The following is a 26,347-nucleotide window of genomic DNA, read 5'->3' on the forward strand; positions in this document are numbered from 1 at the left end:
TAGCCTCTTCACCCTCACCCTTGCATCAATGAGGAAACAAAGCTACCAGTCTCAAGGGGTGAAAAGAATTATAAGCCTGACCAGATGCATTTTGTACCAGCACTGCAGAGGGAGAAAGCAAAATGGATGAAAGTAAATGGCAGGTTCGCGGTTGCCATGGTCATGCATGAAAGGGTATTTAGAAGAAAGCAAAAAAGGATTTGAGCAAGGTAAATGGCTACATTTTGGCAACAGTGATCAGACTCTAATTGGTCCAATCATTGCCAAGAGCACAAGCAGAGGCAGTGAAGTCCCTGTTGGAACACTGAAGACTGGATTTGCTCCTTGAAGACAGCGCAATCTACAAGAGGCAGCCGCCAAGGATGGGGAGGGCAAGCTCCCAGTCTCCCTTGAGGCTCCTAAATCACTATACAGTTTGTATAGAGGGAAATAGGAGAATGAGGGAAGGGAAATAAAAGGGAATGATGAGAGAGGGTTAAGAAGGAGAGATAGAGGAAATAGAGAGAGGAGGAGGAGGAGGAGGAGGAGGAAGGACGGAGAGAAGAGAAGCAGAGAAAAGGAAAGAGAAGGTGACACAATATAATACAAATCAGCAGGGAAATACCCAGGTGGAAGGAAGAGAAAATATATCTCAAGAGCGTATGTTTGTAAGACATGTACATTTCACAGGTAGGAAGCAGGAAGATTACAGTATTTTGAAGGAAAAAGACCACAGTAGCCTATGTGTGCACATGCAGCCCTAACACAAGCAGGCACACGTGTGTAGCTAGAGACATTTCTAGGAGCATATGGACTGCAGAGCGTATGTTCCAAAATTTATTTACCTTGACTCCTTTCTCTCCTTGGAAACCTAACCCCATATTCCCCTGGGGCACAGGGGTGTAGGGAGGAAAAACAAAATCAATTACTAAACAACCTCCAGGAACTTAAATTGGAATGCAGTCTTTTTTACCAGAAAGTATGTTTAACCAGACCAGAATATCTCTGGGGAAACTAGAGCACTTAGTGGTAGGAGGTCAAATGCCCCAAGACAAAGTATACTTACATCAGGACCAGGGAAACCAGGGGGGCCTGGAGGACCCTAGATTTAAAATGAAAGGAAAGAGCGCTTTTTAGTTTCAGCCCCGAAGAATCTAGGCATGTTGAGAGTCATTGAAGATAAGTCCCCCACCCCCTTGGTGTGGTCTGGCTTTGGTGTAGCAGATTCTAGCTCCTTCTCCCTGGGTTCCTTTTTTTTAAATCTCCTTTGAAATTTCCCCAATTGACCTGATAACCACATTCATGCTAAGGTAGTGAAGACTTCATGTGTCATTCTTCCCATTAGGCCAGCACTTTTTAAATGATGACTTTTGGTGAAAGTAAACCGAAGTAATCAGTGGTGGTGGGATTTCACACATTGGAGAGAGAACAATCTGGGGATGTGGATTTCCCAGAGCCACACAGATGGCTGGCTATGCTCTTCCTATAGCCAGTGATGGGAAATAGGTAGGTGGGAAGAGCTCCCCAAGGTGAAGTGTTGAGAAAGATTTTGAAGGTGCCTCTGTGCTCAGGGTGGGTGATAATGGTGTGATTAATTAGCAATGTCTGTCGTGGGTAAGGGGAGTGGAAGGTCACAATAGATGTGCCAGGTATTAGCCATCCTTGGGCTACACTTTAGGTTGAGCTAGACTAGGAGGTTTTGGAGGCACAGAGTGGATGGTCAGAGAGACTCTGATAAAAGAAGATAACAAATAGCTCCTTACAAGAGCATGCTTCACTTTAACCTCCAAGAATGGAAGTTGCCTTTCTCTGCTAGGAGGGCCTACATTTACATAGGCTTACATTTAATCCACGGCCTGGTAGGGAAAGCATTCATGTGAATGCTGTGAACACGTGGTAGATTTAGGTGGGTCTTACTTGCAATCCTGGTGGTCCTATGGGTCCCACAGCTCCTGGAGATCCGGGTGCTCCTTGTGGCCCCTAGAGAGGCACGTTTTTATCAAGGTCAAAAAAGTATGGCAGTTTCTCAAGAAAAATATATCCACAAGAATTGCACAAGAATGTTCATAGCAACTTTACTCATGATAGTTAAAAACTGAGAAAAAACGATGGCCCAAAACCTATGGGATGCAGCAAAAGCAGTTCTGAGAGGAAAGTTTATAGCAATACAATCCTACCTCAAGAAACAAGAAAAATCTCAAATAAACAACCTAACCTTACAGCTAAAGCAATTAGAGAAAGAAGAACAAAAAAACTCTCAAAGTTAGCAGAAGGAAAGAAATCATAAAGATCAGATCAGAAATAAATGAAAAAGAGATGAAGGAAACAATAGCTAAGATCAATAAAACTAAAAGCTGGTTCTTTGAGAAGATAAACAAAATTGATAAACCATTAGCCAGACTCATCAAGAAAAAAAAGGGAGAGGACTCAAATCAATAGAATTAGAAATGAAAAAGGAGAAGTAAAAACTGACACTGCAGAAATACAAAGGATCATGAGAGATTACTACAAGCAACTGTACGCCAATAAAATGGACAACCTGGAAGAAATACAAATTCTTAGAAAAGCACAACCTTCCGAGACTGAACCAGGAAGAAATAGAAAATATAAATAGACCAATCACAAGCACTGAAATTGAAACTGTGATTAAAAATCTTCCAACAAACAAAAGCCCAGGACCGATGGCTTCATAGGCAAATTCTATCAAACATTTAGAGAAGAGCTAACACCTATCCTTCTTAAACTCTTCCAAAATATACCAGAGGGAGGAACACTCCCAAAATCATTCTATGAGGCCACCATCACCCTGATACCAAAACCAGACAAAGATGTTACAAAAAAAGAAAACTACAGGCTAATGTCACTGATGAACATAGATGCAAAACTCCTCAACAAAATACTAGCAAACAGAATCCAGCAGCACACTAAAAGGATCATACACCATGATCAAGTGGGGTTTATCCCAGGAACGCAAGGGTTCTTCAATATACGCAAATAAATCAACGTGATACACCATATTAACAAACTGAAGAATAAAAACCATATGATCATCTAAATAGATGCAGAAAAAGCTTTCAACAGAATTCAACACCCGTTTATTATAAAAACTCTCCAGAAAGTAGGCATAGAGGTAACTTACCTCAACATAATAAAGGCCATATATGACAAAATCACAGCCAACATCATTCTCAATGGTGAAAAACTGAAACCATTTCCACTAAGATCAGGAAAAAGACAATGTTGCCCACTCTCACCACTATTACTCAACATAGTTTTGGAAGTTTTAGCCACACCAATCAGAGAAGAAAAAGAAATAAAAGGAATACAAATCAGAAAAGAAAATGTAAAACTGTCACTGTTTGCAGACGACATGATATTATACATAGGGAATCCTAAATCTACCAGAAAACTGCTAGAGCTAATCAATGAATTTGGTAAAGTAGCAGGATACAAAATTAATGCAAAGAAATCTCTTGCATTCCTATACACTAATGATGAAAAATCTGAAAGAGAAATTAAGGAAACACTCCCATTTACCACTGCAACAAAAAGAATAAAATACCTAGCAATAAACCTACGTAAGGAGACAAAAACCTGTATGCAGAGAACTATAAGACACTGATGAAAGAAATTAAAGATGATACAAACAGATGGAGAGATATACCACGTTCTTGGATTGGAAGAATCAACATTGTGAAAATGACTATACTATCCAAAGCAATCTACAGATTCAATGCAATCCCTATCAAACTACCACTGGCATTTTTCACAGAACTAGAACAAAAAATTTCACAATTTGTATGGAAACACAAAAGACCCCGAAGAGCCAAAGCAATCTTGAGAAAGAAAAATGGAGCTGGAGGAAACAGGCTCCCTGGCTTCAGACTATACTACAAAGCTACAGTAATCAAGACAATATGGTACTGGCACAAAAACAGAAATACAGACCAATGGAACAGGATAGAAAGCCCAGAGATAAACCCACGCACATATGGTCACCTTATTTTTGATAAAGGAGGCAAGAATATACAATGGAGAAAAGACAGCCTCTTCAATAAGTGGTGCTGGGAAAACTGGACAGCTACATGTAAAACTATGAAATTAGAACACTCCCTAACACCACACACAAAAATAAACTCAAAATGGATTAAAGACCTAAATATAAGGCCAGACACTATAAAACTCTTAGAGGAAAACATAGGCAGAACACTCTATGACATAAATCACAGCAAGATCCTTTTTGACCCACCTCCTAGAGAAATGGAAATAAAAACAAAAATAAACAAATGGGACCTAATGAAACTTCAAAGCTTTTGCACAGCAAAGGAAACCATAAACAAGATGAAAAGATAACCCTCAGAATGGGAGAAAATATTTGCAAATGAAGCAACTGACAAAGGATTAATCTCCAAAATATACAAGCAGCTAATGCAGCTCATACAGCTCAATACCAAAAAACAAACAACTCAATCCAAAAATGGGCAGAAGACCTAAATAGACATTTCTCCAAAGAAGGAATACAGATTGCCAACAAACACATGAAAGGATGCTCAACATCACTAATCTTTAGAGAAATGCAAATCAAAACTACAATGAGGTATTACCTCACACCGGTCAGAATGGCCATCATGAAAATATCTACAAAGAATAAATACTAGAGAGGGTGTGGAGAAAAGGGAACCCTCTTGTTGGTTGGAATGTAAATTGATACAGCCACTATGGAGAACAGTATGGAGGTTCCTTAAAAACCTAAAAATAGAACTACCATACGAGCCAGCAATCCCACTACTGGGCATATACCCTGAGAAAACCATAATTCAAAAAGAGTCATGCACCACAATGTTCATTGCAGCTCTATTTACAATAGCCAGGACATGGAAGCAACCTAAGTGTCCATCGACAGATGAATGGATAAAGAAGATGTGGCACATATATAGCATGGAATATTACTCAACCATAAGAAGAAATGAAATTGAGTTATTTGTAGTGAGGTGGATGGACCTAGAGTTTGTCATACAGAGTGAAGTAAGTCAGAAAGAGAAAAAACAAATACTGTATGCTAACACATATATATGCAATCTAAAAAAAAATTGGTTCTGAAGAACCTAGGGGCAGGACAGGAATAAAGACGCAGACGTAGAGAATGGACTTGAGGACATGGGGAGGGGTAAGGGTAAGCTGGGACGAAGTGAGAGAGTGGCATGGACATATATACACTACCAAATGTAAAATAGATAGCTAGTGGGAAGCAGCTGCATAGCACATGGAGATCAGCTTGGTGCTTTGTGACCACCTAGAGGGGTGGGATTGGGAGGGTGGGAGGGAGGCACAAGAGGGAGGGGATATGGGGATATAAGTATACGTATAGCTGATTCACTTTGTTATACAGCAGAAACTAACACAACAATGTAAAGCAATTATATTCCTATAAATATGTGAAAAAAAAGAAAAAATAATAATAGTTAAAAATTGAAAATGTCAGATGAATGGATAAAGAAGATGTGGTATATTTATACCATGGAATACTACTCAGCCATAAAAAGAATGAAATAATGCTATTTGCAGCAACATGGATGGACCTAGAGATCATCATACTAAGTGAAGTAAGTCAGAAAGAGAAAGACAAATACCATATGATATCACTTATATGTGGAATCTAAAATACGACAGAAATGAACTTATCTACGAAACAGAAACAGACTCACAGACATAGAGAACAGACTTGTGGTTGTCAAAGGGGAGGGGAGTGGGGGAGGGAAGGATTGGGAGTTTGGGATTAGCAGATGCAAACATACACAGGATGGATAAACAACAAGGTCCTACTGTATAGCACAGGGAACTATATTCAATATCCTATGACAAACCATAATGGAAAAGAATAGGAAAAAGAATTTATATATATATATGTATATATGTGTATATATATATATATATATCTGAGTCACTTTTCTATACAGCAGAAATTAACACAACATTGTAAATCAACTATACTTCAATAAAATTAAAAAGAATTGGAAATATCTCAGGTGTCCACTGATACTAGGATTGATTTAAAAAAACTGATACATCTATATGTAGAATAATACTCAACAATAAAAAGTAACAAATTATTGATATATGAAACAATGAGGATGAACCTCAAAAGTACTGTTCTAAGTGAAGGAAGCCAGACCCCGAAGGCTACATATTGTATTATTCTCTTTGTATGAAGTTCTAGAATAGAGAACACTTATCTATGATAGAAAAAAATCAGAACAGTGATTGTCTGTGATGTGCAGCGGGAAGGAGCAGGAGGGAACTTTCTGAGGTGATGGGAATGGTCTGCACCTTAAGAGGGTTTGAGTTACACAGAAGTGTGCATTTGTCAAAAAGCAGCAAATGCACATTTAAGATTTGTGTATTTCATTATATGTAAATTTTACATAAAAAGAAAAATTGTAAACAAAATTTGAAGTGTAGCTAATGGTAGGCATGCTGTAGTATTTAGGGGTAAGAGTACTATTGTCTGCAATTAACTTTGAAATGCATCAAAAATAAGATGGCTTGATGGATGGAAGTGTGGTAAAGCAAGTAGAATAAAGTATTCATGGTACAGGTGTTCACTGAAAACTTTCTTCAACTTTGCTCTCTATTTGAAAATTTTCATATTAAAGTGATGAAAAAACCAAAAACTTACAAAAGAAAAAAGTTATATTAATATCAGATAAAGTAAACTTTGAGACAAAGAATATTACTAGAGATAAAGAGGGGGCATTTCGTAACAGTAAAATAGTTCAATTCATCAAGAAGATATATATCTTAGATGTGTATGCACCTATTAGCAGGAGCTTCAAAATACATGAAGCAAAGACTGATGGAACTGTAAGGAGAAATAGATAAATTCACGATTCTAGATGGAGATTTTAACATCCCTCCCTCAGTAATTAATAGAACAACTAAACAAAAATATCAGTGAGGACAAAGAAGATCCAAACCACATTATAAACTACCTTGACCTAATGGATATTCTTTAGATCACTATACCTGCCCCAACCAGCTGAATACATAGTCTCTTCAAGTACATATGGAACATTCACCAAGATAGTTTCATAGATTGGGCCATAAAATAAAACTTAACAAATTTAAAAGCATTGAAATCATCCAGAATATGCTCTCTAACTGCAATAAAATCAAACTAGAAATCAATAATATAAAGATATCTGGAAAGTCACAAACTTGGGGAAATTAAACACCACAAATCTCCATGGGTCAAAGAAAAAATCCGAAGGGAAACTAGAAGATACTTTGAAATGAATAATGCCAATATTAAAAGCAAGAGAACGAAATCTGAAGAGAAAGATGGTATGGGAAAATGCATGGCCCTGTTAAAGTTGGGGAGCAGCAATAAGGTGATATGTGCTTAGGTAAGGGATGGAGAGGCTAAGTGAAGTTGAGACTTAGACAGGAGGAAGAGAAAGTAGGGGTTCAAAGGTTCCCCAGGAGTATATGAGAGTAGAACATTGCTCTGACAATAACTAATAACCTGTGGTCTCCTTACTGATCACAAATCTCTTATCCAGCCAGGAACCACCCCCCTCCCCAAATCTAAGTGGTTCATTTATCATGTCTGTATATGCAGACAAACACTGTGCTTCTGGGGGCAGGGAAAGGCATCTCTAAGAGAAGTTATGCAGCAAATACACTGGATGCTATTCTACAGATTTAGTTAACACACCATCTAAGCCAATGCTGTTTCACTCTAGGAGACCTCTACGCCCTTGGTCCTCACTCATCTCTGTTTACATATGTGCTTGCTCACACTAGTCTCTCTGTTTAGAAAGCTTCCTCCCATTGCCAGCCAGCCTAAGTGTCACCCACACTTTTCAGAGGCTACCTTCTCTTAGATATAAAGTTTCTCATGATGTAGCCTTAGGTGGACAGCATCTCTTTCTTGATGCTGTCGGTGGAATCCTTACGCCACATTCCGACTAGTTTTTCACATCTTGGGGTGGGAGGTGTGTGTGTGCAGAGACCGTGTCTGAATTGTCTCAGGGATCACTCCTAGCCCTTTGCTCAGTATCTGTTCTGCTCAGTATCTGTTCTGGAATGGAAGAAGAAAGGAAGGAACCGTGATACAGGAAAAGAGGAGGAGAGAAGGGGCCTTTCTGAAGCCACTTCAAAGGAAAATGATGACAATGTGGAAAGTCAAGGAAAAACAAAGCTCTTATTAATACAACTCATGGCCTTTCATGGACTCACTCTTATTGAGTCCCTAAAAATTTTTTCTACATGGAATACCTTGTAAAGAAGAGTGTTTTGCTTCTTTTATTTTACCCACAGTACTCTGAACACACAGAAAACACTTAATAAATGCTTGCCAAATGACAGGCAAAATTCTTTCCTAATACATCCCAGGGAGGATGCAGGTCCCTGGCCGAGAGGTCTGAAAGCCAGCCTGCCATGTCACTGGAGGTAGGCAGTCCATCCTCTCAGTACTTTCTCATTTGGAAAATGTCAATAGAGTGATCTATTCTACTTTACCTCTCTGGATTGTCCTTGAGAAGGTCTACAAAGACCTTCGAACACCGTAGAGAGGAATGAAAAGGGGTCATTGGTACTGTTGACTAGACAAACATTGGGAGCTCAACACATAGGTAACAACTTACAGTGATTCCATCCAGTCCGGGCAGCCCAGGCTCCCCCTGAGAAACAGACAAAGGCAGGACATTGAAGAGATGAATACATTAAGCTTGTGGTATTTCACAGATAACTGACCTAAGATGCAATAGGCATAAAAACGCATCACTGAAGCTTGGGCCTCCTCTGTCAAGGTCTTGTGTTTTAAATAATGCATGAATTGGACAGATTCAACCATCTACTTTTTTTTTTTCCTAAGAAAAATCTAGACTCTAGAAGAAAAATATTATAGCCTTGGTTGAACAGGAATTCATATTTTACTTGGATTAATTAATTTTCACCTTTGCTAGGAACTTATCAATTAGAAACTGCTTCTGGGGGCTGGTGATTTTCCTGCTCTTTTTGGAGGAAAGCAAAGCTACCTTCCGGTGTGCCTTCATTCCCAGAGAATCTGTGCCCATATGTATACAATGCAAATCAGACATTTCAAGGGAGAATCAATAAAGCATATAGTCTCTGATTACGTTTTAATTACTTTGCAGCATCTTAAGTCACCGTATGAATCTGTAATATAACCATCTTGTGGAAATTGCTGTGTTCCGCTGGGTCCAGGGTCTCTTTGGCTTTTGGCAAAACCATTTAATCAATGTTTGTTACAACAATGGTCACATTTTGACACCTGCTAGTCTTACCCCGCTTGGCTTACAGTGAAAAATCAGCTCTCTGCAACCTGGGAAGAGCGCTGCCTGGGTTTTAGCTCTTTGGGAAGCTGGCTTGTGCCTGTGAGCAAGTCACATAGCCTCAGGCTACCTCAGTTTTTCTATCTGTAAAACGAGCAACATGAATCTGACAATCATGAGGTCCTTTCCAAGTCTAACATTCCATCTTCAGCTATGGCTTCTATAGCCAAGAACCCAAACCCTGTACCTTCTTCAGTTCTCAGCTACCCACACCCATCACTGCCTTCCAAAGTGATTTCCAATATTTCTGGCTCTGTGCATGGGTGGAAGACAGAAAGGTGCCATCTTCAGCTGAGTGAGCTTGGGTGCATCTTCCCCTCAGATGTTGCACACATAGATTCCTGTCTGCTCCCAGGGAAATGATGGGCGCCCTTCCCACTCTGCAAGGGATTAGGGTCAGTCATTTGGCACCAGAGTTTACTGAAGGCCCACAGGATACCAGGGAGCATACACCAAGAATACAGCCACAAGAATACAAAAGGTTCTTGTCAATTCCAGGAAGAGATGAAAGTTTCCAGCCAGCTGCAGAGTTGATGGGCAACTTTTGTAGATAGCCAGGGGCCCAGCGAGGGTGATGGCTGGTATGCAGGTACAGAAAAGGGCGGAGCCATGATCCTGGGCTGGTGGCCATGTTAAGATGGGCAGAGACATACATGGCTTCAAACCAAGGTATGCAGACATCAAAGATTCTGTAGTAGACAAAAGGTATCTGCCTCCAGGAAATGTCTCGGCTTGTCAAGGAAAATGACACCCATGCAAATTGTTTGTTTGCTGATCTGTCTCCTATTTTTGGCCTAGATCTTACAAAGCAAATCTTTTTGACAGTATGGTTGCAAACATTACTGTCAATGTTTCCACCACAAAAAGCTCTGGATTCTTTTTAAATCCAGCTTGGTCTGCGCCTTAAATAGAGACGCAGATGCTAGTTCTGGAAATGTTTTCATTGGATGTGGGGCTCCATCCTGGGGAACTCAGCTTATAGCCTACTCAGCTGTCTGCCTTAGAGGCTCTTACCTTCATTCCTTTGAAACTACCTTGGGCAAGGATAGGTTCACCTTTAGAGCCTTTCTGACCAGGAAGCCCCTGAGTAAAATAAGAAAATTTTGTGAAGAAATGCACGCACATACACACACACACAGACACACACACACACAGTATTGTTAGTAGTATGATCTGATCAGATAGAGGATGGAAATGCAAGAGCCTGAAACCATGTGGCTTATTCTATGGCAGAGTTGGCCATGCCAAGGGGGCAAAGTACATCCCCTGAACTGTGCTGTGTCTCAGAGCTGCATGCCTGCTCCCCCAGCCTCCAAGTCAGAAGTCTGTAAAGGGATTAGAAAGTAGACTTTGAATCTATTCAGAGTACCAATCTGAACATCCACATATAATACACATGCCGTTTATAAGCCTATATAGCTCACCTGCTCCATATCTCACAGGTACACGTCACTGACAGGGACTAGGTCTAGGACAGAGGTTAGTGGACTTTTTCTGTAAAGAGCCAGATAGTAAATAATATAGGCTTTGTGGGCCATATCTGTGCTCTGTTTCATATTCTTCTGTTTTTCTTCACAATCTTTTATTTTTTATTTATTTATTTATTTATTTTAAATTTTATTTATTTATTTATTTATTTATGGCTGTGTTGGGTCTTCGTTTCTGTGTGAGGGCTTTCTCTAGTTGCGGCAAGTGGGGGCCACTCTTCATCGCGGTGCGCGGGCCTCTCACTATCGCGGCCTCTCTTGTTGCGGAGCACAGGCTCCAGACGCGCAGGCTCAGCAATTGTGGCTCACGGGCCTAGTTGCTCCGCGGCATGTGGGATCTTCCCAGACCAGGGCTCGAACCCATGTCCCCTGCACTGGCAGGCAGATTCTCAACCACTGCGCCACCTGGGAAGCCCTTCACAATCTTTTAAAAATGGAAAAACAAGCCATGGGACAAGGGTCCCATGGGCCAGTTTGCAGACGCCTGGTCTAAGATATAGCTACAAAACCATCTCCATCCTGTGCTTCTACCATACAGCTTCAGTTTCTACACCTGTCTAAGAGGCTGGTGTGTCTCACTGTTAACATGGAAAACAGTTCAAAGTATGCCCAACCCATCCAGTCAGCCAGACTTTTTAATGTCTCAGTGGCAGATGCCGCCTAATATCTGCTAGATGTTGGCCTCCTGGGGAAAATCAATATCCCTGTACCTAAGGGGAAGTTGGGATTAGTGTTGGGGGTAGGGCTAAGCTTTGGGGACTGAAGCGTTGATTGAATGAAGGATTCCTGAGTTCAAGGTCCATAGGTATAATAAAAGTACAATGTGGTTCCAGAAGCACAAACCAGTTTCTTTCCTAACACTTCCTATTCCCCCTTATTCTCATGGCCACTACTTTCATCAAAGAAGATTCAAAGGATATCCATTCAGTATTCAGCAGGGTTAGTAAGGTTCAGCTTAGTAAAATACACACCCAAGTTCCTATTTAGGCTTAAGGGGAGGTTTAGGGACAGGATTAGGTTTTACCCTGGTCCTTTGGCTGTCAGGGGCTGTTTATTACCTCAAGATTTCTTTTCTCCCTCTTGGGGGCAGTGATTCCTTACTTTGCTGGATTTCCATTGTCTTAACACAGATGTGATTTGCTTTCCTCCCCTGTTGCCATGGCAGTGTTTGGAGGCCTTTGTGACTCAAACAGCTCATATTATGTTGGTAATACATCTTTCTCCCCCACTCCCTGCTGTATATTGGTTTGGTCCTTAGTTCTGAAGGTCCTTATGCCAATCTGGCGCTTGTGCTTTGTCCATCTCACCTTCTCACGTATGCACTCACACCCACAACTTGGTCACTGAAGGCAATGCTCTTCCAGTAAAACGCCAATTAATTCACGTAGCTATGGAATCTAACAGATAGTGCAATTTCTAGCTAAATGTATCACATCAGTACCCTTATTCTCTTAGATTATTTCAAATGAGGTTGAGAATGGGCTTGAAATGTGTTATTTTTCTCTTTCCAGCCACTCATAAAAGCAGCCTTGCAAGGGGATGGTATCTTTTAGAGACCTTTTAGATCTAAATATTTGAGCTCTATCTGGATGAATGGAATGAAATAAAAGTGATGACACCAAGATCCAATAAACGTCTTAACAATCCCAGAACTGAGGGTTGTGATGTGGGGAGTGGGTGGGAAGAGGGAAAACTACGTCAGTGTAGAGCAGGATTTCTCAACTATTTCTCACTATTGATACTTTGGGACAGATGATTCCTTGATGTTGTGATGGGGGGCTATCCTGTGCCAGTAGCACACCCCCAGTTATGAAGACCCAAAGTGTCAATAATAACTGTCAAATGTCCCCGGGGGTGAGGGGCGGGGCAAAATCACCGCTGGTTAAGAATCGCTAGTAGAGACCAAGCTTGCCAAGCCCTTTGGGTCACTGTTAGTGCTCCCATGATCCCATGTAAGCCTTCCAAGTACTGCATCTCCCAATATCGTCTAATGTGGGAAAATGTCAAATAGCCCAAGTGCGTACTTTGCTCTAAAATTTACTACAGTTTTTTCACAATCTTGCCAACTCTAAAAGCATCATTAAAAAAAACCAAACCCTAAGTAGTGTAGCATGTGTACACTTCCCTGCAACTGGTGTTCTTCTTTAGACTTTTAATGTTGTGGTGCTGCAAGCACACACTCCTGCATTGGACAAGGGGCTGCAGTGGTTGCCCCTCGGCTACTTAACGAGCGCTCCAGAGAAGCAGAAGATAGGGCACACTTGGAGGCAAGCAAAGCCATTTGAAATAATGTACAAAGATCTGGCAGCATACGGGTGGTCCGAGAAGCCCGGGATAGCCATCGGGGCCTGGAAATCCAACAGCTCCTTGAGTTCCATTACAGCCATCCAGGCCAGGTGGGCCTCTGGGCCCTGGCTGTCCAGGGTGGCCCTGTTCAAAGAGAAAGAAGGGATCAAGTCAGTCACAGGACTCTCAGCTACTCTGACAAGCTCCACAGTGAGAGAAGTCAAGGATGCTGTCAAACTCTGGCTCCTTGTCCACTCCCTTTGCCCCATCACCTCTGTTGCCATCGCTGTTCATTATACTCAGGTGTAGGTGGCTGATGACAGCTCGGTGTTAGCCCTCCCCAAAAGATCGATGCTTTAATAGGATCCAAGCTGAAACCAAAGGGATCAAACATGAAGAGATGGGCTACACAGGTTGCTGCAACTTCACCTTCCTTCAGTACAAAGATGTACTAAGATGTACTAAGATGGGGCTTAGCTGCCAGGCAGCTGGACTGCTACCAACAGGGCATCATGCCAGGCCTTGGAAATTCCTCAGAACAGACTGAAACCTGGGTAGCCTGGCACGGCTTTCTGTATGGGAAGCTCTGCATGGGAAATGAGGCTGGATTTTGGTCAAGAGCAGGAGTTTCCATAGCACCACCTCTCCTGAATGCTGCTTGGTCAAAAATAAACAAGTCAAGGAAGAACCACACTTTGAACCTTATTTTGTCATTATCTCACGTCATGCTATTGCTTCAGTCAGGGAACTGCATCTTCTCTTCTTCATACTCATTACTGAGGCAGTTGTTTTGCTGGGGAATCAGTAATCATTCACATACAGTTGGTGTCTGAATTCAATAATTCTGTGCTTCCTTGGTGCATAGAATCTACCTCTTTGTAGGAAATATATCTTTTTCAATCTATCAAAAGCAGGTTGTGTGTTGGGTATGGAACAAAGAGATGACCTGAAAGACCAAAAATCTAGATGGGTCAATAAAAGGTAGACTCCCACCCTCCCATACACACTTTTAAAAGCCAAATATATACACACACACACACACACACACACACACACACACACACACACATACACATATATATATACATGTATATACATATATTTTATTTGGCTTTAAAATATATATAAAATATATATTTGGCTTTAAAATATATATACATATATGTATAATATATATGTATATAATATATATGTGTATATATTTAATGATTTGAGGGAAACATGCCATGTGTTCAAAAATCAACTTTTCAAATTATTAGAGGAAACAACCTTTTGTCAAATGCTTATTGTGAGAATGCTCCATAGAATTCTGTTTCATTTTCATTGCTATTATAGTTGTAGGAGATAGATGATCTGTTAATGCAAGAGTATGAGTCTAGACTGCTGGACTCATGGAATGCAGAGTCCAGAGAAGTGGTCAATAAACATATCTTTGCAATAAACCTGTTATAAGCTGTGCCTCTCCAGACTCAGGTGAGGAGTTTTAGTTGCACTGGGGAAACTGAGACAGCTTACTAGAGTCATCAACATTTTATTACCAAATGAGATGGCTATTCCTGTTTGCCCTGAAGATCTACACTCTACCTTCCCTAGATCTGTGCCTTGGGAGGCTGACCTTCACGGATGGTACTGTCTAGGCTCCCTTTCCCTCTGTCTTCCAGTTATATTTGGTCACTGGGAGGCACAAGCAGGAGATGGGAGAGCACGAGAAGGACGAGCACAGATTGTTTATTTCTCCCATGCCCTCCCTCCTTGGCTATATTTCTGGCAATGGCCACATTTCTCTATAATCTTAGCTCCCACTGGGCAACTGTTATTCCATGGTTCCAGGTCTTACAGGGTTCCAGTATTACCATTCCTCCTTTCCCCTTTGGGACTAGGGGTGGTAACAGCTTTGTGCTGGTTGCTTCACCCTGCACTGCTGTTTCCCTTAACCCTGCTTGCATCCTTTAAATAAACCCTTCACTTAACTCTATTTAGTCGACCCCTTCAGGTGGAGTGTCTATTTCTTCCTGGGATCCTAATCACCATTTTAAAATGTCCCGGCCAAGTTTGCTAGGGATTATCTCTCAACTGGGTAACAGAGATGAGTTAAGACAAGACAACAGGCTGGCTCAGTGCTAGGGATCTTCCTTAGTCCTGGGACCTTGGTTCTGCCCTTTCTGGGTAGAGATAATGACTTTACATATGTGTGTGCCAGCTCTCCAAGGGAATGCAGCTCTTTGAGGGAGAAAACCACGGTTCTATATAATCACAGGGGATTGAACACACAGAATAGGTGGATGTGCTGTATTCCAGAAAACCAATGTTCCTCAGAACCCAGAGTGCAAAGGAAAAGTTTCCATTTGGTGAGTGGTACGTGGTCACTTTGAAGATATAAACCTGGTGTGTTCATTTATGAGTCTCTAGGCGGGGAAATGTTTGAGATTGACTCCATGGGAAAAGCTAAACATAAATTGCAAAGGATAACTTGAAAACTTCTGCTTCCAACTTATTTGAACTGAAAACATTGGCTCAACCTACATTTCTTGTGGGTGCCAACAGCCCAACTCACAGCTGTGATATCGTTAAAAGCCACAGCCCTACCGCCCCTCGTCCACGTTGTTTTAATGTTGAATATCTTGATGACTGCTTGTTTGTTCACTCTCAACTGGTGGCCGTGCCCCTCAGTGCACAGACTTGGATGCTCTTGCTCATTCATGTGGAAAGTGTCTCCATGACAGCAAAAATGGAGTTCTGGGACCAAAACCAGTGACACAGATGTGAGCAGTCCGCCAATATTAAGAGGGGAAACCAGATTTGTGCAGTGATCCAGTTTAGTAAGATGTGTTTTGGGGAAGCTGTTGGTTTTAGCCAAATGGCTTAATAAAGTGCTACTGAAAGTTGGGCAAAATAATTAGTCTGGCTGGGCCGAGGGTATCTGTGTTTTCCTCTGTCTGAGGGAGTCTTGCCAGTCTGAGAACTGCTGCTTCTATAGGCACTAGAGGTTGGAGTCAGTCCCCCCAATATTTCTGGAGTTCCTACTCTATGCTGAATTTAGCCCTGGGGTCTCTGAGGCCTCTGAGGGGAGCAGAAGACAGACTCTGTGCTTTCAAGGAGCTAGATAAGGCTATCATACAAGACAGTCAATAAATACCATGCACCATATGTAATAAGGAGCTAGAGTGTGTGGGACAGACACCAAAGACTCCTGGAAGAATAGAGATGGAAAGGAGACGTAAGCTGTCAACAGGAGGTGCTCATTAATACATCATGAATAGCTGGAAGAGAGGGAGGGAACAGGGGATAATAATTTCTTAGAGTAAGTGAGGCTTGGAGCCTGAAGCTAAAGCGATTGAAAGTCAAAAGAAAAAATGTACAACCTTAGGTCAAGGGAAGGGCCAAGCGAAGGGCCAAGGGAGTGGGGACTTCTACTGGGAGCAGCGCACTCATTTGGAGGAATCTGGACAGCTGCGACTCATTCTCCCAAGCAACGAAGCCCTCAAAGAGAAGTGGTCAATTTCTAGAAGCCCTCTGGCTCTGTTGGCCACAAGTTGGAGGCAGAAGTGTCCAGCTGGACTCCAGGGTGGGTTCCAGCTCAGAACCGGAATCAGCCTCTGCTTCACAGGATTCATTTCCTTCCAGCCCCCATTAAAAAGAGACTACAGGAGGAACGGTATAGTACTGTTGCTAGCTTCATATCCTCCACTCATCTCTGGTGAAGCCAGCTCCGCAGGATGAATGGAAGAGGTGGCCTCCAGTTTGCTAGTTTCCCTCACCCATTGGTTCCCACAAGATACACATTCTGAGTGGAGACTCTGGATGACGTGGTCATAGAACACAGCCATGAGAAAACGCCAGGGGATGGCTTAAAAGGGTGGCCAACCCCATCCACTTATTTCCCCACTGGCCCCTTCCTGGGCATTTTGCAGACTCTGCAGTTGAATAACAGGCAGAAATATGATGGCCAATTTGTTGATACGTATAACAAATACAAGGTAAGTGAGCCTTCTATTCTCCAAATCCACAAATGTATACGAGATCTGGGGATAAAGTGAATCAGATGATAATACCTTTGAGGGCAGAGCCATATGCCTTTTTTGTATTCCCATAGTAGAGTGCTAGCACATAGCGGGTACTCAAGAAATACCTATAGATTGGCACAAAGAAATTTGAACCCCCTTAGCTGATACTAGATGATTATGTAGTGTAACACAAGAAGCTGTTAAGTCAAGAGTTTACCAAACTGCTTTGATATGATTCAAAAGAACCCCTTAGAGGTTGTTTGAAAGATAAAGGCATGCTGTAGGACTTCCCTCAAATGGAGGAGCTCCATTTTTTCCTGTTCTATATATGCTGAGCTTCTACACAAGAGTTGGTTCTTCTCTTAAGGTTGAAAACCACTGCTAGAGGCAAACACAGTCCAGGCTAAAGATTAAATATATAGAGAAGTGCTGAAGGATATAACTAAAAAGTGATAGCAGTAAGTTCCAAATACTGTATCTTAAAGGCTGGAGAAATGTTACCATGCAATCTCCAGTGGCAGGATAAGTAGGGATATTGGGTGAAAATGGAGAAATTAAGGGATTGGGCTGGATGGAATGGGAAAAGGAGATGTCTGCAAGCTCCAGACTCCCCACTTATCTCCAGCAAAGCCAGTTCCTCAGGATGAATGGAAGAGGCTGTCTCCAAGTGACCTTAGGAGTAGCCACTTTGTAAAAACCATCAACAAAGCAAAAAAACAACCTAATGAATGGGAGAAGATATTTGCAAATGATATGACTGATAAGGGGTTAATATCCAACATATATAAACAGCTCATACAACTCAATATCAAAAAAACAAACAACCCAATTAAAAAATGGGTAGAAGAACTAAATAGACATTTTTCCAAAGAAGAAATGCAGGTGGCCAACAGGCACATGAAAAAATGCTCAACATCACTAATCATCAGGAGATGCAAATGAAAACCACAATGAGGTATGACCTCACATCTATCACAGAATGGCTATCCTCAAAAAGAACACAAATAACAAATGTTGACGAGGATGTAGAGAAAAGGGAACCCTCCTACACTGTTGGTGGGAATGTAAATTGGTGCAGCCACTGTGGAAAACGGTATGGAGGTTTCTCAAAAAAATAAAAATAGAACTATCATATGACCCAGCAATTCCACTCCTGGGTATATATCCGAAAAAAACAAAAACACTAATTCAAAAAGTTACATGCACCCCAATGTTCATAGCAGCATTATTTACAATTGCCAAGATATGGAAGCAACCTAAGTGTCCATCAACAGATGAATGGATAAAGAAGATGTGGTATATATATACCACAATGGAATACCACTCAGCCATAAAAAAGACCGAAATTTTGCCATTTAAAGCAACATGGATGGACTTGGAGGGTGTTATGATAAGTGAAATAAGTCAGACAGAGAAAGACAAATACTGTATGATGTCAATTATATGTGGAATCTAAAAAATACAACAAACTAGTGAATATGACAAAAAAGAAGCAGACTCACAGATATAGAGAACAAACTAGTGGCTACCGGTGGGGGAAGGGAGGGGCACTATAGGGGATGGGGGAGTGGGAGGTACAAACTATTGGGTGTAAGACAGGCTCAAGGATGTATTGTTCAGCACAGGGAATATAGCCAATGTGCTGTAATAACTGTAAATAGAAAGCAACCTTTAAAAATTGTATTTAAGAGTCAAAAAAAAACAACTAAAGGGAAATTCACTCTGAAATAAGGCTGAAGAGAAGAAATTATTGAAATTAAATGTATTAAGGTATCACTAAGTATTTTTCTATCTAATTTCATGTACCCTCTTAATTTTCTTATAATGAGGATGTATGTGCTCTAATGTGGCACTGTCTTCACACCAGTCCCGCATCCCCAATGAAAGCTCCCCTCAAGCCATAAGACCTAACTCATTCTGTCTAAGATACTGATGGTCTTTTATGCCTGCACATGTGTCTGCATCCCCCAACCACATGGTTTAGCTCTGCCCGTAACTGAATCCCAAGGAAACTGTGGGTGAGCACTGCCCTTTAAGCCTTACCACGCACATCTCAACACTTGACCCTGAGCATGTGTGCCTGAGACAGGGTGTTGTTAAGGCCAAAGTGCTTGAGCTATGAGGCAGAACCTAGAGGTTGTATTAAAAATGCCTCTATGCAATGGATAAACAACAAGGTCCTACTGTATAGCACAGGGAACTATATTCAGTATCCTGTGATAAACCATCATGGAAAAGAATATGAAAAAAATGTATATATATGTATAACTGAATCACTTTGCTGTACACCAGAAACTAACAGAACATTGTAAATCAACTGCACTTCATTAAAATAAATTTCAAAAATGCTTCTATGAACACACTCACCGGAATCCCATTGATGCCAAGAAAGCCAGGAACTCCCATGGGACCCTAAAAAAAGGAGTAGGGAGAGGAATGTAAGAGATGCTATAACTGATCTCCATTAGATGAAGTGGGTTTGTTCATGTGATTCATGACCTAAGTCGTTAAGAAGTATTTTGTACCTCCCTCCCCACATTGCATCGCCTTGCTCCCTATTCCACTTCCAAGCAATCACTAGCCTCTATCTAAAGTCTCGGACAGTTCTTGTCTTAGACAATGTGGTGTAAGACCTAAAAATAAGGCTCAATATTACATGCTGCCGTGACATCTGGGAAAACTGGGAGGGCCTCAAATGGCCTAAGCAAAAGTTCCCTTTTCCACTCTGCTTCTGAAGATAAGGTCTCTTGGGCAAACGACCTTTCTTATTAAATAGACCAGGTGCAGTTCCTGCTTATTCCTGAGTAGTGGGTTTCCGTCCTCTGCTGGCCCACTGAATTATTCAAACAAGCCAGTCATATCCTCCCTCGAGAATCAAGGGGCACTCACCCTGTTGACATGACAAAAGTCTGCTTCTCACAGCCCCTTCTGGCTCATTTTGTTCCACAGCGCAAGCCCTGTGTGGCCCTGCATGGGGTGTGGTGTCCTCCTCCCCTGTGCTGTGAGTGTATGTGACTAATAAACCTGTTGTTGATCTCTTCTGTCCAGTGTCAGGTGTCATGTCTTTGGCCATCCCCAGGACCCTAGAGTAGGAATCCCTCCCTCACCAATGGGGTGAATAGGAGGTGATTAAGATCGGTAGATAACATAAACCGAACTGCTAACCTCAGTCAGCCAGTCAGCCATGTCACCATGACATGACCAATCTTCCTTGCATCTCTTTCCCTATATTTGTGGCCCAGCTGGTTTCCAAGCATTCTGACCCCTTGCATCCCGTTCCCCTTGCTTGGATTCCTTTGCTGCCCTGTTGATTGGCCTTCTGACCCATGCCCAGTTCAAATCCACATGACTTCCCACCACGGTCAGCCCACTTGTCTAGCAAATAGCTTATACATGCACTTTCTGACTTGCTGGCTATGGGAATCTCTCCAAAAATGGGCTGTAGCAGCACAACACCCAGTCTGTCTCTTATTAAAGTATGTAGCCTGGCACCAAGGTATTTGGGATTAGTATTCTTTCCATAAATAAACAGAACTGAGATTTAGAACCTTTTACCTTCACACTTACAGCCCATGAGTCAAAGGAAAAATCAAGCTTTGGTGTTCTTACCTTATCTCCTTTTGGTCCATACGGTCCCAGAGGTCCTGGGGAGCCCCTTTCTCCTTTCAACCCTGATAAACCACTAGGGCCAGGAAATCCTTGAGGACCCACTGGACCTTGAATTCCAATTGGTCCTGGTCGCCCCTAAGATGGACAGAAGGAGTACGATTAGGCAACAGAGGACTTACCATCCCCGCTTCCCATTTTCCCATGCACAAAGAACACTGTCGTCACTTCACTAAATAATTTTGGCTTAGAGACCTCTGAAGCATGCCAAAGTTCCAGACACGGATCAGAACAGGCTATTTTAGGGGCTGCTAAGCTTATTTGGATAGAACATATTTTATAAGCACATTTAATAAGATTCATGTGCACCAAGATCCTTCAACTTTGTACTTCTTAGGAGATTAGTTATTCAGGCTGGATAATATTGTCCTCTTCCTAGTTAATGCTAGGCCATCCGTCAGGTTGTCCAAAGAGTGAAAGAGCAGAACTCTGGAGAGCATCAGGACGTTTTCGAACCCATGTCCAAATGGCCAACCGCATGCTTGCAGTGAAGTCCGGAAATGGCTGTGCCTGGAGAACACTGCCTCAGTGGGCCAGAGGGAGGAGAACTCAGAAACTCACGGTTGACCAACCAACCTGTCAGCTTATCTTTGACGGCAGTTCCCAGAACCCCAGCACTACAGCTAGAAACAGACACTCACAGCGAACACACACGCATTATTTATTTGCTCCCTCTCTATGTCTCTCTTCTTCCCTTTACTCCTCCCCGCCCCCGCGCTCCCCACCATCTGTACAGTGTTGAATGTGTAAAATCCAAGAAGCCTGAGAATATCCATTAAGTATCAATTATGATAGCAAGAGGGAGCAGCCTGAGGATTTTGAATGCCCTGGTGATAAAGTGTCTGTAACAATTAAGTCTGAGAGTTCAGGCTGACATTTTCAAGCTGACCGAGATAGAGAATTAACCCCAGTGGGTGCAACAGAGGCCGGCTAGTCTGTTTAGAACAAATCCCAGTAGGGACTGAATTTTCTTGGCAGAAAAATGAAAACCATTAGTAATGTGCATTAACTCTCAGAGAACACAACACCGTATCAGGTAGAAAGCCTATTTTCATAAACACTTCCATCTCTGCCCCTTAGCCCCTTTTACCGACTGTCCGCAATTTCCTACAAACCTGTGCAAAACTCTGAGAAAAGTCCATTAAACATGCCCTTTAATATTCACCTTCAAGATTTACTTTTGAAAGGCTGAGAAGAGGACAGATGCTTTATGCAGTGGTTAGAGTCACGTACTGGAGACGCAAGTGGCTGCCAGTTATGCGGGGCCTTTGGACTAAAATTTCCACTGTCAATCAGGCCCACGAAGACCTGGGACTCTTGCAAAGAAGTAAAAGATGCTCTTCCCAAGGAGATGCAATTCTCTGCGGATGCCACCCACCAATCAAACTTTCCGGACCCCTAACACGCAACCTACAGAGGGTGCTAGGCTGCAGAATGCTTAACAGGCTTATTTCTGGGAATGATGGGGTGGGAGGTTAACTTTTACTTTTTATGCTCTTACCTCCTGTTGGTTGGACTTCTGTTTACAATGATTCTCTTATTTATTACTCTTCTAAATGTTCGCTGTGGGGCTTCCCTGGTGGCGCAGTGGTTGAGAATCTGCCTGCCAATGCAGGGGACACGGGTTCGAGCCCTGGTCTGGGAAGATCCCACATGCCGTGGAGCAACTAGGCCCGTGAGCCACAACTACTGAGCCTGCGCGTCTGGAGCTTGTGCTCCGCAACAAGAGAGGCCACGATAGTGAGAGGCCCGCACACCGCGATGAAGAGTGGCCCCCGCTTGCCGCAACTAGAGAAGGCCCTCGCACAGAAACGAAGACCCAACACAGCCAAAAATAAATAAATAAAAATAAATGTTCACTGTATATACACACACACACAACTAAAAAGTAAAAGAACAACACTTAAAAAAATAGTGCTGGGTTGTGGTTGAGGATTAACAAAGAAGTCTAAAATGTGGGCCTAGCTTTCAAGACTAATGTACACAAAACCATTGCAAACAGTTCAAGTCCGGAATGGAGCAGAAGTGCTGCGGGAACACAAAGGCAGGGTTGGCCGTGGAGGGTTTGCGGAATGCTTACATTCTGTCCACGGCTCAGGGGAGTCACGGGCCACACTGGAAAGGCTGAGTGGGCCCCAGCTGAAGTAGGCCTGGAAAGCAAGGCAGGGAAGTTGAAGACTTGATGTGGCAGGAAATAGGGAACCCTTAGAGGTTTAGGGACACAGGAGGGATGGGAGGAAGGCAGTGTTTCAGGGCTGAAACTCATCAACAAGTGTTCGGGAGAACCCGCGCATGCGCGCGCGCGCGCGCGTGTGTGTGTGTGTGTGTGTGTGTGTGTGTGTGTGTGTGTGTGAGCATGAGGCCAGGGCAGCCTGCCTGAGGCTGGAACAAGGGAGACAGAGAAGAACCAGCTGTTGGGGGAGGAAAGGACTGGTTGGTGGGAGGATGAGAGGCACGATAGGTTTGCCGAGACCATGTTATTACCAGCAAAGGAGATGCAGTCAGGGCACTGAATGCTTGACCGAAATCTGAGCCCTGCCCAAAGCTTTCACGCATCAAGGGAGGGGAGGTGAGAGCATGATAAACCATTGAACAGCTACTGAGAGGGCAGACTGTGGCGTGGCCCAGTTCCCATCTTGCTCACATCACTAGAGCCCGAGCAGCGCTTGGTGTGGGCATATGGGCTGGCACACTCCAGCCCTGGTCTCTTGCCTTTGTGAGTGCACACTCAGCAAGAATAAGCAAAGAGACATAGGAGTGAGGCAATTCTCGTGCTGGATTTAACAGGAAATATGATTCCATCCAGAAAAGGCAGGCTTCCATGGCCCGCTCCCTTTCTCTTGGCTGGGAGGGCAGGCTGAATTTACCATAGGCACACACATGACTCCTCCATTCCAGTCAGAGAGCTTAAAGTGAGTCTCTGAAAGAGCTCATGGATTCTTTGAATTTGAATTCTTTTTCCAAAGGGGCATTTGAAATGGTACCCCTTGGAGGAAGGTGTACTTCTGGGCTGGTCCCGGCTAGAAACCTCTCAGACGGAAGCAGGGCCTGCGGGATGTCTTAAGGCCTCTGAAGTGCTGCTGGCCCAGAACTTCCTCTTTAGTGTGGTGCCAGGCCTTTCTGGAGCCTGCAGTCCTAGGATACGAGACAAGGAGGCTTCCTATCCACTGAGGTCCTTTCTTTCATACAGTGGCACAGAGCACCATGAACAGACGAAGATGGCAAAGAAAAAATTTGAGAGAGACATTTCTTTCTTGGGCTGTTCTGTCAGCCATCTCTAGCTATGCTTACTCTGTGCGTATAGCTGTATGATCTTTTCCCTCGTCTCCAATGCATAGGCTTTCTGTCACCGTGCCCAGTGTACTGCTGACGCTTAATACTAAATCAATGATGAAGTGCTTTTTTTGGTTTGTTCGCTTGTTTTCCTCCGAAGAAGCCATCGGTGGCACTTTTCACAATGGCCAGCAGAGGGCAGTGTGAGAACATAGCGGCTACAGATAAGCAGGTGGGTGGGTGGGCCTCTCCCTCTCTCCCACTACAGAGAAAAGGAAATCAAACCAGTGTCAGAGAAGTCACGGAATGTTGGAGCAAGAAGGGCCCTTAGGGACCGTTCCATCCAGGCTCTATTTTATACACAGGGGGAAAAAGGAGGCAGAGAGAATGGGAAGGACTTGTTTAGGTCACATAGCTAGTGAGGAACAGCGTGGGACTCAAACTAGACCACCCGTTGCCAGTGTGTGGCTCTCTCCCTGTTTGCCAGTGGCAGATGTCCTGGGGGGTCCTTGAGGCTGCCCCCCCTCACCCCAGACCCGCCCCTGGGCCTGTCCCCATCAGTAGGCTGCAGTAACCAGATGCTCACACATCATTTCTCTCTTCCTAACTGATCATTTCACAGAACCAATCTGAAACATCATCCCTGTTCGGACCGCTAGCAGAATTTCAATGCGCTTGGACCAATGCCCTGCCCTGATACATGTCATTTATTTTGGCAAATAGACCCAGACAGGGCAGAAGGGACTCCTCCAAGTCTTTCCAACAAGCTCTCCTGCCTCCATCTGCTCGGTATTTTAAATATGCACATCAGGGTCTAATTCTCAAGAGAGTGAGCTGGGACTTGAGCCTAAGGCCCAGGCTGGCTGCCTCCTGCTGACCACAGTGGGTTGAGGTCAGCATGTAGTGGTTTTTTTTTAGATAATGCTTGGGACAACATTGGCTTTTTATATATATATATATATATATATATTTATTTATTTATTTATTTATTTTGGCTGCGTTGGGTCTTCATTGCTGCGCGCAAGCTTCCTCTAGTTGCGGCAAGTGGGGGCTACTCTTCATCGCGATGCGCGGGCTTCTCACCGCGGTGGCTTCTCTTGTTGCGCAGCATGGGCTCTAGGTGCGCAGGCTTCAGTAGTTACCGCACGCGGGCTCAGTAGTTGTGGCTCGCGGGCTCTAGAGCGCAGGCTCAGTAGTTGTGGCGCACGGGCTTAGTTGCTCCGCGGCATGTGGGATCTTCCTGGACCAGGGCTCGAACCCGTGTCCCCTGCATTGGCAGGTGGATTCTTAACCACTGCGCCACCAGGGAAGTCCCCAGTGTGTAGTTTAATTTCACCTTCGATCAGACCACACCCGAGCCCCAGCCCCAGATAACTGGGGTAGCTGACCCAGAAATGGGCCGGCATATAAAGTAGTATACATATGCAGAAATAGCATCTAAGAACCTTAACAGCACATGCCTCCAACCAAGTAGAACTATGAAACTAAGGGGGGAATGACTTTTCATTACAAAGCCCATTTCTGCCTTTTTATCCCTCCCTAAAGGTTCCAGTGTCCTTCTCCCATAAAAGTAAAATTTGTTCTTAAGGAAGAATCTGAAATTCATTCCCACTGAGGCATAAATGACTGACAACAACTTAGCGCTTTACTTCTCCCCAGGGGATCTGTATTTTAATGGAGAGCAAAGTGTTAAGCTAGGGGATGCAAATGATATTTATGAAGCACAGAAGGGAAAAGTGGTGTGCACAGGCTTTCTTAAGGATCTGGCTATACTGCAGGAGGTGGTGGAGTGCTGTTAGGTGGTATCATGGTGCAGGCTCTGGAGTAGGACAGACCTGGAGTCAGATCTTAGTGCCATTTAATAGCTATGTGACCTTGGGCAAGTGACTTAACCACTCTGAGATTCTAAGGGCTCCAAGAAATAATAGCTCTAGTGTAGGGTTATTGGGAGCATTTGAGTCAGTGAATGTAACACACCTGGTAGATAGCATGAACGTATCTGTTTCCTCTCTTCTTTAAGGCATGTTTATGGTAAAATGGAGAAGTTATAATTGGGTACTTAATGCTCCTTCTCTTAAGTATAAGTGGGCAATGCACAGACAACATTGTGAAACTCTCTTTGGGGCAGAGATGTGTGCCCAGGAATGAATGGGCACTCCACATCTGGGAGAGTATTTCCCCTCTTAGCACTGATGTCCTGGATCTCTTGGGCACTCAGCTCTTCAGGGTGTGCTCATTCTCCTCAAAGGGACCTCATTTACAAGCTAATGACTCCCCAGTCTGAACCTCCAGACCA

At 43.1% G+C, this 26,347-nt stretch overlaps 1 protein-coding gene across 2 annotated transcripts in view; it reads right to left on the minus strand.

The window, feature by feature from the left end:
• Nucleotides 1–26,347, minus strand: part of COL4A6 (collagen type IV alpha 6 chain) — a 288,676-nt gene that overhangs the window by 50,442 nt on the left and 211,887 nt on the right. For both annotated transcript variants that reach the window (XM_036841076.1, XM_036841075.1), the window contains exons 4-11: nt 20,722–20,856; nt 19,480–19,524; nt 13,136–13,252; nt 10,350–10,418; nt 8,625–8,660; nt 1,897–1,959; nt 1,046–1,081; nt 825–866 (exon numbers count right to left, since the gene is read on the minus strand). In XM_036841076.1, coding sequence (XP_036696971.1) covers nt 825–866; nt 1,046–1,081; nt 1,897–1,959; nt 8,625–8,660; nt 10,350–10,418; nt 13,136–13,252; nt 19,480–19,524; nt 20,722–20,856 — 543 coding nt within the window. The remainder of the gene's footprint in view (nt 1–824; nt 867–1,045; nt 1,082–1,896; nt 1,960–8,624; nt 8,661–10,349; nt 10,419–13,135; nt 13,253–19,479; nt 19,525–20,721; nt 20,857–26,347) is intronic.

The sequence above is a fragment of the Balaenoptera musculus genome, chromosome X (genome assembly GCF_009873245.2).
Source record: "Balaenoptera musculus isolate JJ_BM4_2016_0621 chromosome X, mBalMus1.pri.v3, whole genome shotgun sequence".
NCBI lineage: Eukaryota > Metazoa > Chordata > Mammalia > Artiodactyla > Balaenopteridae > Balaenoptera > Balaenoptera musculus.